This window comes from Salvelinus fontinalis, chromosome 11 (genome assembly GCF_029448725.1).
Source record: "Salvelinus fontinalis isolate EN_2023a chromosome 11, ASM2944872v1, whole genome shotgun sequence".
NCBI lineage: Eukaryota > Metazoa > Chordata > Actinopteri > Salmoniformes > Salmonidae > Salvelinus > Salvelinus fontinalis.
Window position 1 is genome coordinate 8,081,802 of NC_074675.1, and position 26,092 is coordinate 8,107,893.

A 26,092-nucleotide genomic window follows, 5' to 3' on the forward strand; every position below is an offset into this window, starting at 1 on the left:
CCATCACGTTGTAATCCCACTCATTGGCACCAGTGGTAAGGGTAAACCTTTGGCCTGGCACATAAAAGATTACAATTAATAAGTAATGTTGGCTGGCTGCAGATCAGCTGTTGTCAGATGATACAATTTAAACCCATACCTGCTGCATGCGTAATCTGTAATAAAACGTTGTAGTAATGTAGACCTCAATGAAAATGTATTTCCAATTATCTCAGAACATTATTTTACTGTGACTCACATAACTTAAATACAGTAGCCTATTCATACAGTTCAGCAAATCAGAAATGACCATTTACATGCAAATTGTTTGTCAAAAAATACTAATGATTTACTTATGATATATCTCTCTAGTCTATACTGTGCAATATAATTATTAACAGGTAGCATTCTGATTAGCATTCTGATTAGTCATCAGAAGACCAGAACAGTAGTTTGAGACAAATAAAAGAGCACATTCCCTTTAAGAACTTGTCGTCACATGACATGATGCGGAAGAATTACAATCTCATGCTACAGTTTGCACATGTGTTTGTTTATTAGACATGTATTGCAAGAAATATGTCGTTTTAGGACATTTATTATTGCATTCATTTATAATTAGATGATATAAGTGAAATGACAAATTGCTTAAAGACTATGATTTCTGCTGTTGGTTGAGCTTGGTAAACAGTAGCGTATCCTAACAGTGTTAGCTAGCTAGCTACAATGTTATAGTGTGTTATGGTGTCACATTGATTCGTTTAGAAAATGAAATATTTGTAGCACGGGCGCTTCACTCTACACATTACATAACTGGTAAAACCGTTACTCTGGCTTAACACATGGCTTCTGATGTTCAATTCATTGATTTTACATAACTTGGGGTATAATATTGGTTTTATCCCTTTCTTTGCGACAGGACAGTCTATCTACCATGACTATGAAGGAGGAAGCACCGAGTGTCCCTGAGTGCTACATCTCAGAACATGAAGGGTTCTATGGAACCATCAAGAACTCCACCAGAGACTTTGTAGTCACAGAGATAGACATCCATGGCCAGATGGTTACTAAACCCAGTGTATCTGATGTTCCTCAATCATCCAACATTACTGAGGCATGCCCAGGTGCCAAGTCTGAAGGAAAGACAAATATTATTAGCCCAAAACATCAACACAACCTCAAAGAAGAGAATTGTCCTCCGGTTGTAAAGGGTGTGGATTCAGTACCTGGACCCGGTCAGAATGGTGACATCACATCCACCGCCAGCCAAGACTGTTTTGACCTGAGCACGATACTGGGTCAGGATGTCTGTGAAGAGCTAGAGCAGTTCACTGCTTTATTGAGAGAGGCGTCATCAAGTCCCAATGATGGCGTTGAGAAGAATCTGGCCAACCAAGAATCATCCAATGGCAGTGAGAAGAAGATGGCCAGTCAAGAGTTATCCCTGGGTTCATTCCCAGACAAACACCAAAGAGCTAATGTCCACCGTGCTGTTCGACACAACTTTCCCTTCCTGTTGACAGTAACCAACCAATCAGAGATCAGGGTTAAGGAGGACCCTGACTTTAAGCTCCTATCAGGTTTGGTCTCCGAGGAGGAGGCCGAAGACTTTATCAGGTTCATCGACACCAAGATGCCTAACTCTGTGTACACGTTCAGGGGTGATGACAGTAAGGAGCACAGGACGGCAGTGCACCACTTCCTCAGTAGACGGTTTGGTAAACTGGTGGAGACTAAGAGCTTCAGTGACCAGCAGCAGAAGACTACGGCCATTACGGTCAGGTTGAGAGAAAAAGGGAAACCCAGGAAGAGGACGGCTGATGACAGTAAAGAGGAAGAGGTCTATACAGGTGAGAGGTCTATAGAGAACTTCACAGACTATGTTTCTCTCCTATATCTCTCTGTTTACTCTCTCTCCTATTTCTCTCTCTGTTTACTCTCTCTCCTATTTCTCTCTCTGTTTACTCTCTCTTCTATTTCTCTCTCCTACTTGATATATTTTTCTCTTATGATGCTGTATGTACAGCAAGAAGAATGTTATTAGCCCAAGTAAGCATTGCAAGTAAGCATTAATATATCTGCTTTAAACTGTACGTGACAAATAAACGTATCCTTTGATTTATCGTCCCCAAATCCTGAACATGGACCCCACAAAACTGACCTTAAATCAGTGTCTAAGACCAACCTCATCCCACTCATAACACTATTCCCTTGGCCATACTTGCATACTACTTAGAATGCAGCAATGTGTTGGGCATGTATTCTAGGAAGTTAGTGTGGATACTATTGCCATGGGTTTCCTCCCCCTGCAGCGTTCACTCTGAGGAAGGAGAACCTAGAGACTCTGGAGGCTATCAGCTACATGGCAGCTGTCCTGGGGGTGCTGCCCTCTGACTTCACCTACGCCGGCATCAAGGACAAGAGGGCCGTCACCTACCAGTCCATGGTGGTCAAGAAGATCTCACCACAACGGTAGATACAGTACAGTTGTTAGATTGAATGGAAACAGCAACACATTCTAAGTCCTTGGCTTAGCCTTTGTGCTGTGGTCAACTCCCCTAGACTACAAACAGAGAGTTGACTAAAGCACTAACAGACTGGACCACCAGGCTATCCTTGGCTATGGTTTGATGATAATGATGGATATTTACAAAGTGCTACATTCTGTTAGGGGCAAACTCATCTCATCCACCACCACATTCATGCATTTCTAACATGCTAGTCCAGTGAGTTCACTGTCCACTGATGCATATCCTGTCCTCATCATGGGGACCGGTCAGACTAGTGCTGATGGGAGGGATGTGTGTTGTCAGGCTGAGAGAGAAGGCCAGTGAGTTTGAGAAGAGGGGGGTGGTCCTCTCCTCCGTCCGCTCCGTCTCTGAGCCTCTTCATCTGGGTAGACTCCAGGGGAACCACTTTGACCTGGTGGTACGGGACCTGAGACCACACCAGGGTCATGGCACACTGATGGAGCTGGACTCACTGGTGCAGGAGGCTGTGGACAACGTAAAGGTGAGACACTCCTATTCTGTGGCCTCCATTCAACCCTGGTCCTGGAGAGATGCAGGGTTTTGTCCAGTCCAGCACTGAAACACTCAATTTAACTAATCAACCTAATCAACAAGCGCTTGATTGGCTGAATAAAAACATCAGACCCTGTTGGTCCCCAGACGCAAACTTGGATACAAATGTAGATTTCTCTGTGCACTTTGATAGTCATTTCCACTGCACTGTGAGTACTTGAGGAGTGTTGTTCTCTGATCTGTAGTGAGAAGTTATTAAATGTCAGTTCTTTTAGGTCAAGGGGTTTGTGAACTACTATGGACCTCAGAGGTTTGGGACTGGACAGAGTGTTCAGTCTGACCGCGTCGGACTGGCCCTGCTCAAAGGGGAAATGGTACATTTACATCTTCTGTCTTCTTATATTACAAGAAACTGAAAACAGTGGATGTCAATGTTTCTATTTGTTCTGTCTGACTTGTGGTGTGGGTTGTCTTTCATGTGTCTCAGGTGGCAGCTGTCCGTCTGTTCTTCACACCAGAAGAGGGTGATGACCCTCAGAGTGTTGCCAAGAGACACTTCCTCCAGACTGGTGAGAAGTTCCTGCTTACACTAGTCACCATGTCCTGTTTATCATGTTCTCTGTTTTTATCAACCTTTTTCAGATGAAAACCATTTGAAAATCATTATTTCACCTTTATTTAACCAGGTAGGCTAGTTGAGAACAAGTTCTCATTTACAATTGCGACCTGGCCAAGATAAAGCAAAGCAGTTCGACACATACAACAACACAGAGTTACACATGGAATAAAACAAACATACAGTCAATAATACAGTAGGAAATCAGTACATGAAATTCATGTTCTACTCATGTTCTACTCTTCTCTTCTAACCCTGTTCCTCCACCCCTCTCCTCCCTCTCCTCAGATAATGCCAAGGAGGCCCTGTCTCTGATGCCCATGTCCAAGGCCAGAGAGAGGATGATGCTGAGGGCCCTACATCGCTATGGGACGGGCCCAGAGGGCTGCACCCGTGCCTGGCTCAGCCTGCCCCATGGGATGAGGGTCTTCTACCCCCACGCATACTGCAGGTCTGGGATTTATATCACCTGTTTTATTGCTTTCAATATTCTGAATCCTTTATTCTTTATGGTTCCATTTGTATTCCTACTTCCTCTTCACCCACTTTGTTTGAAGTATACTATATCAATAAAGATTGTTTTGATTTGCAGCCGGGTCTGGAACGAGGCGGCTGCACACAGGCTGGCCACGCTGGGCCACAGGGCCAGGCAGGGAGATCTGGTCTGGAAGCAGAGGGGAGAGGAGGGGATAGAGGCGGGAGAAACCAGCTTACCTCAGGTAGTTCAGTTACAGGATGACTTAACACAGTCAAATACACAGTCAAATACACAGTCAAATACACAGTCAAAGTCACTTGTGTAAATCATTTTTCATCGGCAGACAGTTGGCCACTAGGCTCTATCTTTGAGTATGACACCCGGTGATACTCTCTCACTGAGATTGAACCAGTCATAAAGATGGTATTGAGATGGACCTTTGTACTCTCTACTCCCCCAGATTCATGTTGTTACTGCTGCAGAGGAGGAAGTCTACTCACTAGGACAGGTACACACACACACACACCTGTCCACTCCCCTGTTGTACAGTACCTTGTACCATTTGAACTATTCATCTACTCTGCGAACATGGGTGTGTTGTCTGAGTGCGTTGCCGAGCCCGGTGAAACCTACATCCACAAAACACTACTCAAATCACATGGATTAGGATTCTATTCAATCCATCGTTCACTTCTCTTGTGCTCTTCCATCAGGTGGTTCTTCCCATGCTTGGCAACAGTGTGAAGTACCCAGAGAACCCTGTAGGGGGCTGGTACCAGGAGAGACTGGCGAGGGACGGACTACAGAGCTGTCGTTTCAGAGTCACTCCTCTCAAACTGAACCTCCCTGGCTGCTACCGCCCCTTACTGGCCATCCCACATAGCCTGACCTACAGGCTGGAGCAGAGCCAGAGAGCTGGGGAGAGGCAACAGGATTGTAATGGAAAGTCGCATGCTAGTGGAGCGGTACCACAGAACCCTGACACAGACACAACTAGACATGGAGGTCTGGAGAGGCAGAGAGGAGGGGAGAGCGTGCAGGGTAATGGACAGGGGGAGTCAACGGTGCAGTACCCTGACACAGACACACCTAGTTTGACGTTGAACTTTGACCTGGACTCTTCCTGCTACGCTACCGTCTGCCTCAGAGAGGTCATGAAATGTGACCCTTAGACTGGAGTCTCAGATGCTGTATGTACTACTGTGTGTACAGTATTTTGATTAGTATTGTGTTGTGTACAAAGTGTGGCCTCTTGTGTAGATGTAGGATACTGCTACAGTATTTTGATTAGTATTGTGTTGTGTACACAGTGTGGCCTCTTGTGTAGATGTAGGATACTGCTACAGTATTGTGATCAGTATTGTGTTGTGTACACAGTGTGGCCTCTTGTGTAGATGTAGGATACTGCTACAGTATTGTGTTGTGTACACAGTGTGGCCTCTTGTGTAGATGTAGGATACTGCTACAGTATTGTGATCAGTATTGTGTTGTGTACACAGTGTGGCCTCTTGTGTAGATGTAGGATACTGCTACAGTATTGTGATCAGTATTGTGTTGTGTACACAGTGTGGCCTCTTGTGTAGATGTAGGATACTGCTACAGTATTGTGTTGTGTACACAGTGTGGCCTCGTGTGTAGATGTAGGATACTGCTACAGTATTGTGATCAGTATTGTGTTGTGTACACAGTGTGGCCTCGTGTGTAGATGTAGGATACTGCTACAGTATTGTGTTGTGTACACAGTGTGGCCTCGTGTCTAGATGTAGGATACTGCTACAGTATTGTGTTGTGTACACAGTGTGGCCTCGTGTGTAGATGTAGGATACTGCTACAGTATTGTGTTGTGTACACAGTGTGGCCTCGTGTCTAGATGTAGGATACTGCTACAGTATTGTGTTGTGTACACAGTGTGGCCTCGTGTGTAGATGTAGGATACTGCTACAGTATTGTGTTGTGTACACAGTGTGGCCTCGTGTGTAGATGTAGGATACTGCTACAGTATTGTGATCAGTATTGTGTTGTGTACACAGTGTGGCCTCGTGTGTAGATGTAGGATACTGCTACAGTATTGTGTTGTGTACACAGTGTGGCCTCGTGTGTAGATGTAGGATACTGCTACAGTATTGTGATCAGTATTGTGTTGTGTACACAGTGTGGCCTCGTGTGTAGATGTAGGATACTGCTACAGTATTGTGTTGTGTACACAGTGTGGCCTCTTGTGTAGATGTAGGATACTGCTACAGTATTGTGTTGTGTACACAGTGTGGCCTCTTGTGTAGATGTAGGATACTGCTACAGTATTGTGTTGTGTACACAGTGTGGCCTCGTGTGTAGATGTAGGATACTGCTACAGTATTGTGTTGTGTACACAGTGTGGCCTCTTGTGTAGATGTAGGATACTGCTACAGTATTGTGTTGTGTACACAGTGTGGCCTCTTGTGTAGATGTAGGATACTGCTACAGTATTGTGATCAGTATTGTGTTGTGTACACAGTGTGGCCTCGTGTGTAGATGTAGGATACTGCTACAGTATTGTGTTGTGTACACAGTGTGGCCTCGTGTGTAGATGTAGGATACTGCTACAGTATTGTGATCAGTATTGTGTTGTGTACACAGTGTGGCCTCGTGTGTAGATGTAGGATACTGCTACAGTATTGTGATCAGTATTGTGTTGTGTACACAGTGTGGCCTCTTGTGTAGATGTAGGATACTGCTACAGTATTGTGATCAGTATTGTGTTGTGTACACAGTGTGGCCTCGTGTGTAGATGTAGGATACTGCTACAGTATTGTGTTGTGTACACAGTGTGGCCTCGTGTGTAGATGTAGGATACTGCTACAGTATTGTGATCAGTATTGTGTTGTGTACACAGTGTGGCCTCTTGTGTAGATGTAGGATACTGCTACAGTATTGTGTTGTGTACACAGTGTGGCCTCTTGTGTAGATGTAGGATACTGCTACAGTATTGTGATCAGTATTGTGTTGTGTACACAGTGTGGCCTCGTGTGTAGATGTAGGATACTGCTACAGTATTGTGTTGTGTACACAGTGTGGCCTCGTGTGTAGATGTAGGATACTGCTACAGTATTGTGATCAGTATTGTGTTGTGTACACAGTGTGGCCTCTTGTGTAGATGTAGGATACTGCTACAGTATTGTGTTGTGTACACAGTGTGGCCTCTTGTGTAGATGTAGGATACTGCTACAGTATTGTGTTGTGTACACAGTGTGGCCTCTTGTGTAGATGTAGGATACTGCTACAGTATTGTGATCAGTATTGTGTTGTGTACACAGTGTGGCCTCGTGTGTAGATGTAGGATACTGCTACAGTATTGTGTTGTGTACACAGTGTGGCCTCGTGTGTAGATGTAGGATACTGCTACAGTATTGTGATCAGTATTGTGTTGTGTACACAGTGTGGCCTCTTGTGTAGATGTAGGATACTGCTACAGTATTGTGATCAGTATTGTGTTGTGTACACAGTGTGGCCTCTTGTGTAGATGTAGGATACTGCTACAGTATTGTGATCAGTATTGTGTTGTGTACACAGTGTGGCCTCTTGTGTAGATGTAGGATACTGCTACAGTATTGTGATCAGTATTGTGTTGTGTACACAGTGTGGCCTCTTGTGTAGATGTAGGATACTGCTACAGTATTGTGATCAGTATTGTGTTGTGTACACAGTGTGGCCTCTTGTGTAGATGTAGGATACTGCTACAGTATTGTGATCAGTATTGTGTTGTGTACACAGTGTGGCCTCTTGTGTAGATGTAGGATACTGCTACAGTATTGTGATCAGTATTGTGTTGTGTACACAGTGTGGCCTCTTGTGTAGATGTAGGATACTGCTACAGTATTGTGATCAGTATTGTGTTGTGTACACAGTGTGGCCTCTTGTGTAGATGTAGGATACTGCTACAGTATTGTGATCAGTATTGTGTTGTGTACACAGTGTGGCCTCTTGTGTAGATGTAGGATACTGCTACAGTATTGTGATCAGTATTGTGTTGTGTACACAGTGTGGCCTCTTGTGTAGATGTAGGATACTGCTACAGTATTGTGATCAGTTTTGTGTTGTGTACACAGTGTGGCCTCGTGTGTAGATGTAGGATACTGCTACAGTATTGTGATCAGTATTGTGTTGTGTACACAGTGTGGCCTCGTGTGTAGATGTAGGATACTGCTACAGTATTGTGATCAGTATTGTGTTGTGTACACAGTGTGGCCTCTTGTGTAGATGTAGGATACTGCTACAGTATTGTGATCAGTATTGTGTTGTGTACACAGTGTGGCCTCTTGTGTAGATGTAGGATACTGCTACAGTATTGTGATCAGTATTGTGTTGTGTACACAGTGTGGCCTCTTGTGTAGATGTAGGATACTGCTACAGTATTGTGATCAGTTTGCCGATTCGTTGCCTGATTTGTCAGACATGTGGTTAATAAAAAATGCTTTGTTAATTTACTGACTGGATGAGAATTCTGCACAGTGGATTAGAGGTAGAATCACATTGAATGTTGAAGTGAATTTAGTTGTGTGAATGTAGAAGATCCTCAGCCTGCACAGCATGGCCACATAGAGGGTGATCTCAGCCTACACAGCATGGCCACATAGAGGGTGATCTCAGCCTGCACAGCATGGCCACATAGAGGGTGATCTCAGCCTACACAGCATGGCCACTAGAGGGTGATCTCAGCCTACACAGCATGGTCACTAGATGGTGATCTCAGCCTACACAGCATGGCCACTAGAGAGTGATCTCAGCCTACACAGCATGACCACTAGAGGGTGATCTCAGCCTACACAGCATGGTCACTAGATGGTGATCTCAGCCTACACAGCATGACCACTAGAGAGTGATCTCAGCCTACACAGCATGACCACTAGAGAGTGATCTCAGCCTACACAGCATGGCCACTAGAGGGTGATCTCAGCCTACACAGCATGGCCACATAGAGGGTGATCTCAGCCTACACAGCATGGCCACTAGAGAGCGATCTCAGCCTACACAGCATGACCACTAGAGGGTGATCTCAGCCTACACAGCATGGCCCTAGATGGTGATCTCAGCCTGCACAGCATGGCCACTAGAGGGTGATCTCAGCCTACACAGCATGACCACTAGAGGGTGATCTCAGCCTACACAGCATGGCCCTAGATGGTGATCTCAGCCTGCACAGCATGGCCACTAGAGGGTGATCTCAGCCTACACAGCATGACCACTAGAGGGTGATCTCAGCCTACACAGCATGGTCACTAGATGGTGATCTCAGCCTTCACAGCATGGCCACTAGAGGGTGATCTCAGCCTACACAGCATGGCCCTAGATGGTGATCTCAGCCTACACAGCATGGCCCTAGATGGTGTTCTCAGCCTGCACAGCATGGCCACTAGAGGGTGATCTCAGCCTTCACAGCATGGCCATTAGAGGGTGATCTCAGCCTACACAGCATGGTCACTAGAGGGTGATCTCAGCCTACACAGCATGGTCACTAGAGGGTGATCTCAGCCTTCACAGCATGGCCACTAGAGGGTGATCTCAGCCTACACAGCATGGTCACTAGAGGGTGATCTCAGCCTACACAGCATGGTCACTAGAGGGTGATCTCAGCCTTCACAGCATGGCCACTAGAGGGTGATCTCAGCCTACACAGCATGGCCACTAGAGGGTGATCTCAGCCTGCACAGCATGGCCACTAGAGGGTGATCTCAGCCTACACAGCATGGCCACTAGAGGGTGATCTCAGCCTTCACAGCATGGCCACTAGAGGGTGATCTCAGCCTTCACAGCATGGCCACTAGAGATTGATGGTGCCTCATGAGTTATTTATCAGGTGAACAAGTGAATTCCTACCTACTTGAAGGTACAGTAACTGAGTTAAACATGTTAACACTAGTCTGTCTCTCTTTAGATGCCAGTACTGGACAAACTCTTGCCAAGCTATAGTAGGATAATGATAATTTAATCGGATAGAACAGGTTCTATCAGATACCAATTCTCATAAACTGATTCCTAAGTCTATGTCTGTCCGTACCCAACAAGTCATTGCTATGCTAATCTTTAAATGAAAATAATATTGTAACAGCAGCTGTGGGAATATTCAGGGGAACTAATATGAAATGTAATGAAGCATAAACCCTATATATATAATATAATTCTCCCCCTCATCGTGCTCCAGCCTCTGGCTGGCCCTCTGAAATCTAAATAAAATTCAGACAGCTTTGCAGCATCTCAAATAGCTCCCTGCTACCTTTATAGTGCCAGGGCTCTGGTCAAAAGCAGTGCACTATAAAGGGAATAGGATATCATTTGGGACAGACAGCGTTTCTCCTGTGGGTCACTGGTAGATTTCAGACTAGATTTTGTTTAAAGGCAGGACCATATCAAATTTCTGTCATGAATCATTTCATTTGATTCTTCACTTCCATTTTTAGCTTCTGTTAGTGATGTGAAAACCTTACTGTTAGAGAGTAAGTGTGGTATGTCTGAGTTTGGGGTTGTGGGTTCTGACTTGTAGTCGAGACTCAGGCCAAAGCAGCGTTTGGTGAGTACCTGCCTGTCGGGGTAGGGCAGAGAGTCTGAGTGCCAGAAGGAGTGTACAGCAGACAGTATTAACTCCTCCTGAGGAAATCTCAAATGAAATGTGGCTTCTGAATAGCCTCTGTACTGACTTTTCCCCTGAACAATGGGATCTATTTATCTTTCAGAACCTCTGATGTGTTGCAAGTCAAGGCCTTGGAGGGAATAGACGGACGTGGAAGGTGTTGTTTTGGATATGACAGGCTGACATAAGGCTACATAATGGGTCATAGCGTCTTAATAGCGTGGTGGTACACCTCCCTACAGGCTAGTACAACTGGAGAGCCTTTCCTAAGTGACTACATGGTGTTTAGAGGTCAACCATCAAGCAGTCTTGGTTGTATGTGGAGTTTTGATTTGGGGTTTGAAGTCTGAACTGGGATGGTTCTGTCTGTGTGTGTGTCCTGCTTGGCAGTGAGATGTGAATGTCCCGCTAACTAGCCTGAACTCAACAGCCCTCGTGGAGCCTGTAGCCTACATCCCTGGGCCTCAGACACTTCCCTCTCAACCACCTGAATGGGTTTTAACTAGGGGATGTTGTGTCAGCCCTGTTCTTCACATACTGAATAGCATCTCTTAACCTAAAATACGGGCCTGAATTGCCCAGGAGTGTCTGTGAACTCCTTTGACTTCACCACCATAATAGCACTGTCTGAGCAGTGATGTGTGTTGTGTGTGTGTGTGTGCGTGTGTGTGTGTGTGTGCGCGTGCGTGCGTGCGTGTGTGTGTGTGTGCGTGCGTGTGTGTGTGTGTGTGTGTGTGTATGCGTGCGCCTGTTCAACTATGGTCTCTCTATGCAGATAGACACGGAAGACTGAATATTGTCCCACTCAGTGAATCTCCGGCCAGCTGATTGTGCTTGGCATTGACCCTGAAGTGTCTACAGCATGTCTACAACAGAGGGGTAGACAGCATGGTGGTAGTTGAGGGGTAACAGCATGGTGGTAGTTGAGGGGTAACAGCATGGTGGTAGTTGAGGGGTAACAGCATGGTGGTAGTTGAGGGGTAACAGCATGGTGGTAGTTGAGGGGTAACAGCATGGTGGTAGTTGAGGGGTAACAGCATGGTGGTAGTTGAGGGGTAACAGCATGGTGGTAGTTGAGGGGTAGACAGCATGGTGGTAGTTGAGGGGTAACAGCATGGTGGTAGTTGAGGGGTAACAGCATGGTGGTAGTTGAGGGGTAACAGCATGGTGGTAGTTGAGGGGTAACAGCATGGTGGTAGTTGAGGGGTAGACAGCATGGTGGTAGTTGAGGGGTAACAGCATGGTGGTAGTTGAGGGGTAACAGCATGGTGGTAGTTGAGGGGTAACAGCATGGTGGTAGTTGAGGGGTAGACAGCATGGTGGTAGTTGAGGGGTAACAGCATGGTGGTAGTTGAGGGGTAGACAGCATGGTGGTAGTTGAGGGGTAACAGCATGGTGGTAGTTGAGGGGTAACAGCATGGTGGTAGTTGAGAGGTAACAGCATGGTGGTAGTTGAGGGGTAACAGCATGGTGGTAGTTGAGGGGTAACAGCATGGTGGTAGTTGAGGGGTAACAGCATGGTGGTAGTTGAGAGGTAACAGCATGGTGGTAGTTGAGGGGTAGACAGCATGGTGGTAGTTGAGGGGTAACAGCATGGTGGTAGTTGAGGGGTAACAGCATGGTGGTAGTTGAGGGGTAACAGCATGGTGGTAGTTGAGGGGTAACAGCATGGTGGTAGTTGAGGGGTAACAGCATGATGGTAGTTGAGGGGTAGACAGCATGGTGGTAGTTGAGGGGTAGACAGCATGGTGGTAGTTGAGGGGTAGACAGCATGGTGGTAGTTGAGGGGTAACAGCATGGTGGTAGTTGAGGGGTAGACAGCATGGTGGTAGTTGAGGGGTAACAGCATGGTGATAGTTGAGGGGTAACAGCATGGTGGTAGTTGAGGGGTAACAGCATGGTGGTAGTTGAGGGGTAACAGCATGGTGGTAGTTGAGGGGTAGACAGCATGGTGGTAGTTGAGGGGTAGACAGCATGGTGGTAGTTGAGGGGTAACAGCATGGTGGTAGTTGAGGGGTAACAGCATGGTGGTAGTTGAGGGGTAACAGCATGGTGGTAGTTGAGGGGTAACAGCATGGTGGTAGTTGAGGGGTAGACAGCATGGTGGTAGTTGAGGGGTAACAGCATGGTGGTAGTTGAGGGGTAACAGCATGGTGGTAGTTGAGGGGTAACAGCATGGTGGTAGTTGAGGGGTAACAGCATGGTGGTAGTTGAGGGGTAGACAGCATGGTGGTAGTTGAGGGGTAACAGCATGGTGGTAGTTGAGGGGTAACAGCATGGTGGTAGTTGAGGGGTAACAGCATGGTGGTAGTTGAGGGGTAGACAGCATGGTGGTAGTTGAGGGGTAACAGCATGGTGGTAGTTGAGGGGTAGACAGCATGGTGGTAGTTGAGGGGTAACAGCATGGTGGTAGTTGAGGGGTAACAGCATGGTGGTAGTTGAGAGGTAACAGCATGGTGGTAGTTGAGGGGTAACAGCATGGTGGTAGTTGAGGGGTAACAGCATGGTGGTAGTTGAGGGGTAACAGCATGGTGGTAGTTGAGAGGTAACAGCATGGTGGTAGTTGAGGGGTAGACAGCATGGTGGTAGTTGAGGGGTAACAGCATGGTGGTAGTTGAGGGGTAACAGCATGGTGGTAGTTGAGGGGTAACAGCATGGTGGTAGTTGAGGGGTAACAGCATGGTGGTAGTTGAGGGGTAACAGCATGATGGTAGTTGAGGGGTAGACAGCATGGTGGTAGTTGAGGGGTAGACAGCATGGTGGTAGTTGAGGGGTAGACAGCATGGTGGTAGTTGAGGGGTAACAGCATGGTGGTAGTTGAGGGGTAGACAGCATGGTGGTAGTTGAGGGGTAACAGCATGGTGATAGTTGAGGGGTAACAGCATGGTGGTAGTTGAGGGGTAACAGCATGGTGGTAGTTGAGGGGTAACAGCATGGTGGTAGTTGAGGGGTAGACAGCATGGTGGTAGTTGAGGGGTAGACAGCATGGTGGTAGTTGAGGGGTAACAGCATGGTGGTAGTTGAGGGGTAACAGCATGGTGGTAGTTGAGGGGTAGACAGCATGGTGGTAGTTGAGGGGTAACAGCATGGTGGTAGTTGAGGGGTAGACAGCATGGTGGTAGTTGAGGGGTAACAGCATGGTGATAGTTGAGGGGTAACAGCATGGTGGTAGTTGAGGGGTAACAGCATGGTGGTAGTTGAGGGGTAACATCATGGTGGTAGTTGAGGGGTAACAGCATGGTGGTAGTTGAGGGGTAACAGCATGGTGGTAGTTGAGGGGTAGACAGCATGGTGGTAGTTGAGGGGTAACAGCATGGTGGTAGTTGAGGGGTAGACAGCATGGTGGTAGTTGAGGGGTAACAGCATGGTGGTAGTTGAGGGGTAGACAGCATGGTGGTAGTTGAGGGGTAGACAGCATGGTGGTAGTCGAGGGGTAACAGCATGGTGGTAGTTGAGGGGTAACAGCATGATGGTAGTTGAGGGGTAGACAGCATGGTGGTAGTTGAGGGGTAGACAGCATGGTGGTAGTTGAGGGGTAACAGCATGGTGGTAGTTGAGGGGTAACAGCATGGTGGTAGTTGAGGGGTAACAGCATGGTGGTAGTTGAGGGGTAACAGCATGGTGGTAGTTGAGGGGTAACAGCATGGTGGCAGTTGAGGGGTAGACAGCATGGTGGTAGTTGAGGGGTAACAGCATGGTGGTAGTTGAGGGGTAACAGCATGGTGGTAGTTGAGGGGTAACAGCATGGTGGTAGTTGAGGGGTAACAGCATGGTGGTAGTTGAGGGGTACCAGCATGGTGGTAGTTGAGGGGTAGACAGCATGGTGGTAGTTGAGGGGTAACAGCATGATGGTAGTTGAGGGGTAACAGCATGGTGGTAGTTGAGGGGTAACATCATGGTGGTAACTGAGGGGTAACAGCATGGTGGTAGTTGAGGGGTAACAGCATGGTGGTAGTTGAGGGGTAACAGCATGGTGGTAGTTGAGGGGTAACAGCATGGTGGTAGTTGAGGGGTAACAGCATGGTGGTAGTTGAGGGGTAACAGCATGACGGTAGTTGAGGGGTAACAGCATGGTGGTAGTTGAGGGGTAACAGCATGGTGGTAGTTGAGGGGTAACAGCATGGTGGTAGTTGAGGGGTAACAGCATGGTGGTAGTTGAGGGGTAACAGCATGGTGGTAGTTGAGGGGTAGACAGCATGGTGGTAGTTGAGGGGTAACAGCATGGTGGTAGTTGAGGGGTAACAGCATGGTGGTAGTTGAGGGGTAACAGCATGGTGGTAGTTGAGGGGTAGACAGCATGGTGGTAGTTGAGGGGTAACAGCATGGTGGTAGTTGAGGGGTAGACAGCATGGTGGTAGTTGAGGGGTAACAGCATGGTGGTAGTTGAGGGGTAACAGCATGGTGGTAGTTGAGAGGTAACAGCATGGTGGTAGTTGAGGGGTAACAGCATGGTGGTAGTTGAGGGGTAACAGCATGGTGGTAGTTGAGGGGTAACAGCATGGTGGTAGTTGAGAGGTAACAGCATGGTGGTAGTTGAGGGGTAGACAGCATGGTGGTAGTTGAGGGGTAACAGCATGGTGGTAGTTGAGGGGTAACAGCATGGTGGTAGTTGAGGGGTAACAGCATGGTGGTAGTTGAGGGGTAACAGCATGGTGGTAGTTGAGGGGTAACAGCATGATGGTAGTTGAGGGGTAGACAGCATGGTGGTAGTTGAGGGGTAGACAGCATGGTGGTAGTTGAGGGGTAGACAGCATGGTGGTAGTTGAGGGGTAACAGCATGGTGGTAGTTGAGGGGTAGACAGCATGGTGGTAGTTGAGGGGTAACAGCATGGTGATAGTTGAGGGGTAACAGCATGGTGGTAGTTGAGGGGTAACAGCATGGTGGTAGTTGAGGGGTAACAGCATGGTGGTAGTTGAGGGGTAGACAGCATGGTGGTAGTTGAGGGGTAGACAGCATGGTGGTAGTTGAGGGGTAACAGCATGGTGGTAGTTGAGGGGTAACAGCATGGTGGTAGTTGAGGGGTAGACAGCATGGTGGTAGTTGAGGGGTAACAGCATGGTGGTAGTTGAGGGGTAGACAGCATGGTGGTAGTTGAGGGGTAACAGCATGGTGATAGTTGAGGGGTAACAGCATGGTGGTAGTTGAGGGGTAACAGCATGGTGGTAGTTGAGGGGTAACATCATGGTGGTAGTTGAGGGGTAACAGCATGGTGGTAGTTGAGGGGTAACAGCATGGTGGTAGTTGAGGGGTAGACAGCATGGTGGTAGTTGAGGGGTAACAGCATGGTGGTAGTTGAGGGGTAGACAGCATGGTGGTAGTTGAGGGGTAACAGCATGGTGGTAGTTGAGGGGTAGACAGCATGGTGGTAGTTGAGGGGTAGACAGCATGGTGGTAGTCGAGGGGTAACAGCATGGTGGTAGTTGAGGGGTAACAGCATGATGGTAGTTGAGGGGTAGACAGCATGGTGGTAGTTGAGGGGTAGACAGCATGGTGGTAGTTGAGGGGTAACAGCATGGTGGTAGTTGAGGGGTAACAGCATGGTGGTAGTTGAGGGGTAACAGCATGGTGGTAGTTGAGGGGTAACAGCATGGTGGTAGTTGAGGGGTAACAGCATGGTGGCAGTTGAGGGGTAGACAGCATGGTGGTAGTTGAGGGGTAACAGCATGGTGGTAGTTGAGGGGTAACAGCATGGTGGTAGTTGAGGGGTAACAGCATGGTGGTAGTTGAGGGGTAACAGCATGGTGGTAGTTGAGGGGTACCAGCATGGTGGTAGTTGAGGGGTAGACAGCATGGTGGTAGTTGAGGGGTAACAGCATGATGGTAGTTGAGGGGTAACAGCATGGTGGTAGTTGAGGGGTAACATCATGGTGGTAACTGAGGGGTAACAGCATGGTGGTAGTTGAGGGGTAACAGCATGGTGGTAGTTGAGGGGTAACAGCATGGTGGTAGTTGAGGGGTAACAGCATGGTGGTAGTTGAGGGGTAACAGCATGGTGGTAGTTGAGGGGTAACAGCATGACGGTAGTTGAGGGGTAACAGCATGGTGGTAGTTGAGGGGTAACAGCATGGTGGTAGTTGAGGGGTAACAGCATGGTGGTAGTTGAGGGGTAGACAGCATGGTGGTAGTTGAGGGGTAACAGCATGGTGGTAGTTGAGGGGTAGACAGCATGATGGTAGTTGAGGGGTAACAGCATGGTGATAGTTGAGGGGTAACAGCATGGTGGTAGTTGAGGGGTAACAGCCTGGTCGTAGTTGAGGGGTAGACATCATGGTGGTAGTTGAGGGGTAGACAGCATGGTGGTAGTTGAGGGGTAGACATCATGGTGGTAGTTGAGGGGTAGACAGCATGGTGGTAGTTGAGGGGTAGACAGCATGGTGGTAGTTGAGGGGTAGACAGCATGGTGGTAGTTGAGGGGTAACAGCATGGTGGAAGTTGAGGGGTAACAGCATGGTGGTAGTTGAGGGGTAACAGCATGGTGGAAGTTGAGGGGTAACAGCATGGTGGTAGTTGAGGGGTAACATCATGGTGGTAGTTGAGGGGTAACAGCATGGTGGTAGTTGAGGGGTAACAGCATGGTGGTAGTTGAGGGGTAGACAGCATGGTGGTAGTTGAGGGGTAACAGCATGGTGGTAGTTGAGGGGTAGACAGCATGGTGGTAGTTGAGGGGTAACAGCATGGTGGTAGTTGAGGGGTAGACAGCATGGTGGTAGTTGAGGGGTAGACAGCATGGTGGTAGTTGAGGGGTAACAGCATGGTGGTAGTTGAGGGGTAACAGCATGGTGGTAGTTGAGGGGTAACAGCATGGTGGTAGTTGAGGGGTAACAACATGGTGGTAGTTGAGGGGTAACAGCATGACGGTAGTTGAGGGGTAACAGCATGACGGTAGTTGAGGGGTAACAGCATGGTGGTAGTTGAGGGGTAGACAGCATGGTGGTAGTTGAGGGGTAGACAGCATGGTGGTAGTTGAGGGGTAGACAGCATGGTGGTAGTTGAGGGGTAACAGCATGGTGGTAGTTGAGGGGTAACAGCATGGTGGAAGTTGAGGAGTAACAGCATGACGGTAGTTGAGGGGTAACAGCATGGTGGTAGTTGAGGGGTAACAGCATGGTGGTAGTTGAGGGGTAACAGCATGATGGTAGTTGAGGGGTAACAGCATGGTGATAGTTGAGGGGTAGACAGCATGGTGGTAGTTGAGGGGTAACAGCATGGTGGTAGTTTAGGGGTAGACAGCATGGTGGTAGTTGAGGGGTAACAGCATGGTGGTAGTTGAGGGGTAGACAGCATGGTGGTAGTTTAGGGGTAACAGCATGGTGGTAGTTGAGGGGTAGACAGCATGGTGGTAGTTGAGGGGTAACAGCATGGTGGTAGTTGAGGGGTAACAGCATGGTGGAAGTTGAGGGGTAACAGCATGGTGGTAGTTGAGGGGTAGACATCATGGTGGTAGTTGAGGGGTAGACAGCATGGTGGTAGTTGAGGGGTAACATCATGGTGGTAGTTGAGGGGTAACAGCCTGGTGGTAGTTGAGGGGTAACAGCATGGTGGTAGTTGAGGGGTAACAGCATGGTGGTAGTTGAGGGGTAACAGCATGGTGGTAGTTGAGGGGTAACAGCATGGTGGTAGTTGAGGGGTAACAGCATGGTGGTAGTTGAGGGGTAGACAGCATGGTGGTAGTTGAGGGGTAGACAGCATGGTGGTAGTTGAGGGGTAACAGCATGGTGATAGTTGAGGGGTAACAGCATGGTGGTAGTTGAGGGGTAACAGCATGGTGGTAGTTGAGGGGTAACAGCATGGTGGTAGTTGAGGGGTAACAGCATGGTGGTAGTTGAGGGGTAACAGCTTGGTGGTAGTTGAGGGGTAACAGCATGGTGGTAGTTGAGGGGTAGACAGCATGGTGGTAGTTGAGGGGTAACAGCATGGTGGTAGTTGAGGGGTAACAGCATGGTGGTAGTTGAGGGGTAACAGCATGGTGGTAGTTGAGGGGTAACAGCATGGTGGTAGTTGAGGGGTAACAGCATGGTGGTAGTTGAGGGGTAACAGCATGGTGGTAGTTGAGGGGTAACAGCATGGTGGTAGTTGAGGGGTAACAGCCTGGTGGTAGTTGAGGGGTAACAGCATGGTGGTAGTTGAGAGGTAACAGCATTGTGGTAGTTGAGGGGTAACAGCATGGTGGTAGTTGAGGGGTAGACAGCATGGTGGTAGTTGAGGGGTAGACAGCATGGTGGTAGTTGAGGGGTAACAGCATGGTGGTAGTTGAGGGGTAGACAGCATGGTGGTAGTTGAGGGGTAGACAGCATGATGGTAGTTGAGGGGTAGACAGCATGGTGGTAGTTGAGGGGTAGACAGCATGATGGTAGTTGAGGGGTAACAGCATGGGGGTAGTTGAGGGGTAGACAGCATGGTGGTAGTTGAGGGGTAACAGCATGGTGGTAGTTGAGGGGTAACAGCTTGGTGGTAGTTGAAGGGTAGACAGCATGGTGGTAGTTGAGGGGTAACAGCATGGTGGTAGTTGAGGGGTAACAGCATGGTGGTAGTTGAGGGGTAACAGCATGGTGGTAGTTGAGGGGTAACAGCATGGTGGTAGTTGAGGGGTAGACAGCATGGTGGTAGTTGAGGGGTAACAGCATGGTGGTAGTTGAGAGGTAACAGCATGGTGGTAGTTGAGGGGTAACAGCATGATGGTAGTTGAGGGGTAACAGCATGATGGTAGTTGAGGGGTAACAGCATGGTGGTAGTTGAGGGGTAACAGCATGGTGGTAGTTGAGGGGTAACAGCATGGTGGTAGTTGAGGGGTAACAGCATGGTGGTAGTTGAGGGGTAGACAGCATGGTGGTAGTTGAGGGGTAACAGCATGGTGGTAGTTGAGGGGTAACAGCATGGTGGTAGTTGAGGGGTAGACAGCATGGTGGTAGTTGAGGGGTAGACAGCATGGTGGTAGTTGAGGGGTAACAGCATGGTGGTAGTTGAGGGGTAACAGCATGGTGGAAGTTGAGGGGTAACAGCATGGTGGAAGTTGAGGGGTAGATAGCATGGTGGTAGTTGAGGGGTAACAGCATGGTGGTAGTTGAGGGGTAACAGCATGGTGGTAGTTGAGGGGTAGACAGCATGGTGGTAGTTGAGGGGTAACAGCATGGTGGTAGTTGAGGGGTAGACAGCATGGTGGTAGTTGAGGGGTAACAGCATGGTGGTGGTTGAGGGGTAACATCATGGTGGTAGTTGAGGGGTAACAGCATGGTGGTAGTCGAGGGGTAGACAGCATGGTGGTAGTTGAGGGGTAACAGCATGGTGGTAGTTGAGGGGTAACAGCATGGTGGTAGTTGAGGGGTAACAGCATGGTGGTAGTTGAGGGGTAACAGCATGGTGGTAGTTGAGGGGTAACAGCATGATGGTAGTTGAGGGGTAACAGCATGGTGGTAGTTGAGGGGTAACAGCATGGTGATAGTTGAGGGGTAACAGCATGGTGATAGTTGAGGGGTAACAGCATGGTGGTAGTTGAGGGGTAACAGCATGGTGGTGGTTGAGGGGTAACAGCATGGTGGTAGTTGAGGGGTAACAGCATGGCGGTAGTTGAGGGGTAACAGCATGACGGTAGTTGAGGGGTAACAGCATGGTGGTAGTTGAGGGGTAACAGCATGACGGTAGTTGAGGGGTAACAGCATGGTGGTAGTTGAGGGGTAACAGCATGGTGGTAGTTGAGGGGTAACAGCATGGTGGTAGTTGAGGGGTAACAGCATGGTGGTAGTTGAGGGGTAACAGCATGGTGGTAGTTGAGGGGTAACAGCATGATGGTAGTTGAGGGGTAACAGCATGGTGGTAGTTGAGGGGTAACAGCATGGTGGTAGTTGAGGGGTAACAGCATGGTGATAGTTGAGGGGTAGACAGCATGGTGGTAGTTGAGGGGTAACAGCATGGTGGTGGTTGAGGGGTAGATAGCATGGTGGTAGTTGAGGGGTAACAGCATGGTGGTAGTTGAGGGGTAACAGCATGGTGGTAGTTGAGGGGTAGACAGCATGGTGGTAGTTGAGGGGTAACAGCATGGTGGTAGTTGAGGGGTAGACAGCATGGTGGTAGTTGAGGGGTAACAGCATGGTGGTGGTTGAGGGGTAACATCATGGTGGTAGTTGAGGGGTAACAGCATGGTGGTAGTCGAGGGGTAGACAGCATGGTGGTAGTTGAGGGGTAACAGCATGGTGGTAGTTGAGGGGTAACAGCATGGTGGTAGTTGAGGGGTAACAGCATGGTGGTAGTTGAGGGGTAACAGCATGGTGGTAGTTGAGGGGTAACAGCATGATGGTAGTTGAGGGGTAACAGCATGTTGGTAGTTGAGGGGTAACAGCATGGTGATAGTTGAGGGGTAACAGCATGGTGATAGTTGAGGGGTAACAGCATGGTGGTAGTTGAGGGGTAACAGCATGGTGGTGGTTGAGGGGTAACAGCATGGTGGTAGTTGAGGGGTAACAGCATGGTGGTAGTTGAGAGGTAACAGCATGGTGGTAGTTGAGGGGTAACAGCATGGTGGTAGTTGAGGGGTAACAGCATGACGGTAGTTGAGGGGTAACAGCATGGTGGTAGTTGAGGGGTAACAGCATGGTGGTAGTTGAGGGGTAACAGCATGGTGGTAGTTGAGGGGTAACAGCATGATGGTAGTTGAGGGGGCGTTTAGTCCGGGGGGTTATTTAGCTAAATGAGAAGTGTATATTTCTCTTCTCCACTTCTCCAAGTTCACGGCACGGCAGGTGAGTTGAAGTTTCATGTTGCCTTTTATCAACAAAACACTGCTGTAATTTGCAGGTCATAGAATGTCATGACACACTCAAGTTTGGTGTGGACACACACACACACACACACACACACACACTCCCAATAACAAGTAGCCTGGTCGACGGCTGCACCTTGGTGTGTTGTGCTGATTGGACCTGGTTGGTTCTGTATGAGGTTTTGGAGAACAGAGGCTTTCATTCATCAGAGATGTAAACACTGCTCTGAACTACGACCCTGTCCTAATTGTCTGCCTTCTTACCCCCAGACACTGGACCGGTGAGTGTTGCTCATTGAAGCAAGGGAGGCTTTATTTCACTGTTAATACATACATAGAAGAGTCATAAGAGTATAGATGTGCAAAAGTGAACTGTGTGCTATTTAGTGTGTCTTGCCTTTATGTCTTGCAGTGTCTATGTCTGTATACCAAGTAGGCCAGGGTTTCCCAAACTGGGTCCTGAGGCCCCCCCTGGGTGCACCTTTTGGTTTTTGCTCTAGTACTATACAGCTGATTCAAATAACCAAATCATCTTCAAGCTTTGACTATTTGCATCAGCTGTGTAGTTCTAGGGCAAAAACCAGTTTGGGAAACCATGTAGCAAGCTATGCCTGTATTTTGTCTGAAATCTAATTTCCCAATGAGACATCACAGTATTCTGTTCTAGTGCTATCTCTGTTGATACATCAATGCACAATCTATTGCACAATCTCCCTGCATGTGTAAACATCCTACTTCAGTTCATCTGACTGCCTTCTTGTACTGTACTATAGAGAAGTGTTTCTCCTGAGTGTTTTATTTGTGTTACTCTTTATATTCACTAACTTACTTCGACTATTGTTGTTGCATTGTCGAGAGGTGAACCTGCAAGTACGCATTTCATTGCACTGTATTCATATTTATTATGTATCTGCCAAAGCAGCAGCTACTCTTCCTGGGGTTTATTATGGATCTGTTAAGGTTGTCAATGTCGTTCTCCTCCTCAGACGAGGAGGAGCATGGATCGGACCAAGATGCGGATTGGTAATTGTACATGTTTAATGTAAATAACAAGAAAACACTACAAAATACAAAACAACAAACGTGACTAACCTCAAACAGTCCTGTGTGGCCCAAACACTGACACAGGAAACAAACACCCACAAAACACCAGTGAAACCCTGGCTGCCTTAGTATGACTCTCAATCAGAGACAAACGATACACACCTGTCTCTAATTGAGAATCATAACAGGCCGAACACAAAACCCCACATAGAAATACAAAACATAGACTAACCCACCCAATTCACGCCCTGACCAACTAAAACAAATACATAACAAAGGAAAACAGGTCAGGAACGTGACAGGATCCCTATTAGTTCCTTCCAATGCAGCAGCTACTCTTCCTGGGGTCCAGCAAAATGAAGGCAGGTATATACAATTAAAAACATTCCATTTCACAGCAGATTTCACAACACAGGCCAATACTCTACTACCACACATCTACAACACAAAATCCATGTGTACGTGTGTGTATAGTGCGTATGTTATAATGTGTGTGTGTGTGTGTGTGTGTGTGTGTGTGTGTGTGTGTGTGTGTGTGTGTGTGTGTGTGTGTGTGTGTGTATCTGTGCCTGTGTGTGTGTCTCTTCACAGTCCCCGCTGTTCCATAAGGTGTATGTTTATCTTTTTTAAATGTGATTTTATTGCGTTACTTGATGTGGAATAGAGTTCCATGTAGTCATTGCTCTATGTAGTACTGTGGAATAGAGTTCCATGTAGTCATGGCTCTATGTAGTACTGTGGAATAGAGTTCCATGTAGTCATTGCTCTATGTAGTACTGTGCGCATCCCATAGTCTGTTCTGGACTTGGGGACTGTGAAGAGACCTCTGGTGGCATGTCTTGTGGGGTATGCATGGGTGTCCGAGCTGTGTGCTAGTAGTTTAGACAGACAGCTCGGTGCATTCAGCACGTCGATAGTTCTCACAAAAACAAGTAGTGATGAAGTCAATATCTCCTCTACCAGGAGAGATTGACATGCATATTACTAATGTTAGCTCCCCATATATATTTAAGGGCCTGCCAGGCTGCCCTTTTCTGGACCAATTGTAATTTAAGTCCCTCTTTGTGGCACCTGACCACACGACTGGACAGTAGTCCAGGTGCGACAAAACTAGGGCCTGTAGTTCCTGCCTTGTTAATAGCATTGTTAAGAATGCAGATTTAGTGTTTAGTGAACGATTTGTCCCAAATACAATGCTTTTAATATTTTTTATATTTAGGACTAACTTATTTCTTGTCTCCCATTCTGAAACTGACTGCAGCTCTTTGTTAAGTGTTGCAGTGCTGTGTTATAACACTTGCTGTGTTATAACACTTGCTGTGTTAGCTGACATGTATAGTGTTGAGTCATCAGCATACATCGACACACAGGTTTTACTCAGAGCCAGTGACAGGTCATTAGTAAAGATTGAAAAAATTAAGGGGCCTAAACAGCTGCCCTGGGGAATGCCTGACTCAACATGGATTATGTTGGAAAGGCTTCTATTAAAGAAGAACATCTGTGTTCTGTTAGACAGGTAACTCTTGTTCCACAATATAGCAGACGATGTAAAGCCATTACACATACGTTTTTCCAGCAGCAGATTATCATCAATAATGTAAAAAGCTGCACTGAAGTCTAACAAAACAGCTCCCACAATCTTTGTATTATAAATTTCTCTCAGCTAATCATCAGTCATTTGTGTAAGTACATGTTGAATGCCCTTCCCCAAAATTGTGCTGAAAATCTGTTGTTAATTTGTTTTCTGAGAAATAGTATTGTATCTGGTGAAAAAAAGTAATCCAAAAGTTTACTAAGGGTTGGTAACAGGCTGATTGGTTGACTGTTTGAGCCAGTGAAGGGTGCTTTACTATTCTGGGGTAGCAGAATGACATTTGCTTCCCTCCAGGCCTGAGGGCACCCACTTTCCTATAGACTTAGACTGAAGAGATGGCAATTAGGAGTGGTAATATCGTCCGCTATCATTTCTTTTATTTTTTTTTATTTCACCTTTATTTAACCACGCAGGCTAGTTGAGAACAAGTTCTCATTTACAACTGCGACTTGGCCAAGATTAAGCATAGCAATTTGACACATTCAACAACACAGAGTTACACATGGAATAAACAAAACATACAGTCAATAATACAGTAGAACAAAAGAAAACAAAGTCTATATACAGTGTGTGCAAATGAGGTAGGATAAGGGAGTTAAGGCAATAAATATGCCATGGTGGCGAAGTAATTACAATATAGCAATTAAACACTGGAGTGGTAGAATGTGCAGAAGATGAATGTGCAAGTAGAGATACTGGGGTGCAAAGGAGCAAGATAAATAAATAAATACAAATGATCTTAAATCATTTTTTATCTAAGTGTACCCCATGTTCTTTGTATCAAATGTGTACGCCATGTTCTGTATATCATGTGTATATGAAGAATAGACTTGAACTTGAACAATGTAAAAGCCTAATATGTAGGCTTCATATTTTATATGTTTTTCTCAATATAGGCTTTATATACGATCAGAATTGCTGCAAGGATTTTACAAACGTTATCGTGGGACTGTCACTGTTAGTTAGTGTGTTTCTGTGGGTACATACCAGGTTGTGTTTTAAATGGCTTGTCAAATATGTTGTTGCAGTGGCCGCCACTGAATATTGTCAAGATGTGACAGTTTGTGTACACAGGGTTGTCAACTGTGGTTAGAAAAGGTAGAATAAGCACATGCAATATTTTGGTTACCATGTCCCCACAAAAAAAATGCAGTTTACAGAGAGAAATAAAGCAATGCCCATGAAGTAATATATTTGTTATTTTTCAGAGTTGCATTTGTTTTGTGTTTCTGAACATGATAGCTTTCAATGTCTTTATACAGTAACTATGACTACAGCCTGGAAAACATCATTGACTATTTTTGTTTTATCTTGTGAAAACAGCTAAGATTTAGTATTAAACCAGAAATCATACTATACATACTGCATGCTTTCCCATTTGAGAATGAATAAATAGCAGAAGTTATTGAATCTACAATCTATTATATAGCCATGCAGAACGCAGTAGTCACTTCTAATAGCTCATGTGTTAAAGTTCCTCTGTTATAATCTGATCCAGAGCATAGAAGCTGTGTTCTTCATGCAGCCTTCGGAGCTTGTCATGCCAAATAGTGTCCTCTTGCCAAATGGTGTCCCTCGCTGCATCACAATAGGATTCGATTAGCTGTTAGCGTTCGTTGACTCACTGACCCCTTAGCTTGAGGTTAGGCTAGATATTGAGCTCTGGAAAATAATGCTTTTGGGGATTGAGCTTATTGATCGACATGTGGATGCAACGCTGCATGCCTCTGGAACATCATTTGTTCCTGTGGTGCCTGTCTATTATATCTACATAAGGGTCCAAAGCAGTGGTGTAAAGTATTTAAGTAAAAATACTTGAAACTACTACTTAAGTCGGTTTTTTACTATTTATATTTTTGACTACTTTTACTTTTACTTCACTACATTGCTAAAGAAAAGTATGTACATTTTACTCCATACATTTTCCCTGACACCCAAAAGTACTCGTTATATTTTGAATGCTTAGCAGGACAGAAAAATTGCCTAATTCACACAAATAT

The 26,092-nt window shown here is 46.8% G+C and overlaps 1 protein-coding gene across 2 annotated transcripts; it reads left to right on the plus strand.

Moving 5' to 3' along the window:
* The first annotated feature begins 478 nt into the window (after nucleotides 1–478).
* On the plus strand, nucleotides 479–8,559 carry LOC129864959 (pseudouridylate synthase PUS7L-like). Of its 2 annotated transcripts, none has more exons than XM_055937301.1 (10): nucleotides 479–795; nucleotides 899–1,829; nucleotides 2,292–2,451; nucleotides 2,793–2,991; nucleotides 3,278–3,376; nucleotides 3,490–3,571; nucleotides 3,907–4,069; nucleotides 4,211–4,337; nucleotides 4,557–4,604; nucleotides 4,810–8,559. In XM_055937301.1, the coding sequence occupies exons 2-10, from the start codon at nucleotides 914–916 to the stop codon at nucleotides 5,266–5,268; spliced, it is 2,253 nt and encodes a 750-aa protein (XP_055793276.1). In that variant the 5' UTR covers nucleotides 479–795; nucleotides 899–913; the 3' UTR covers nucleotides 5,269–8,559. The 2 variants fall into 2 exon arrangements, with proteins under 2 accessions (XP_055793276.1, XP_055793277.1); XM_055937302.1 differs by having other exon boundaries at nucleotides 904–1,829.
* Nucleotides 8,560–26,092: the final 17,533 nt, after the last annotated feature.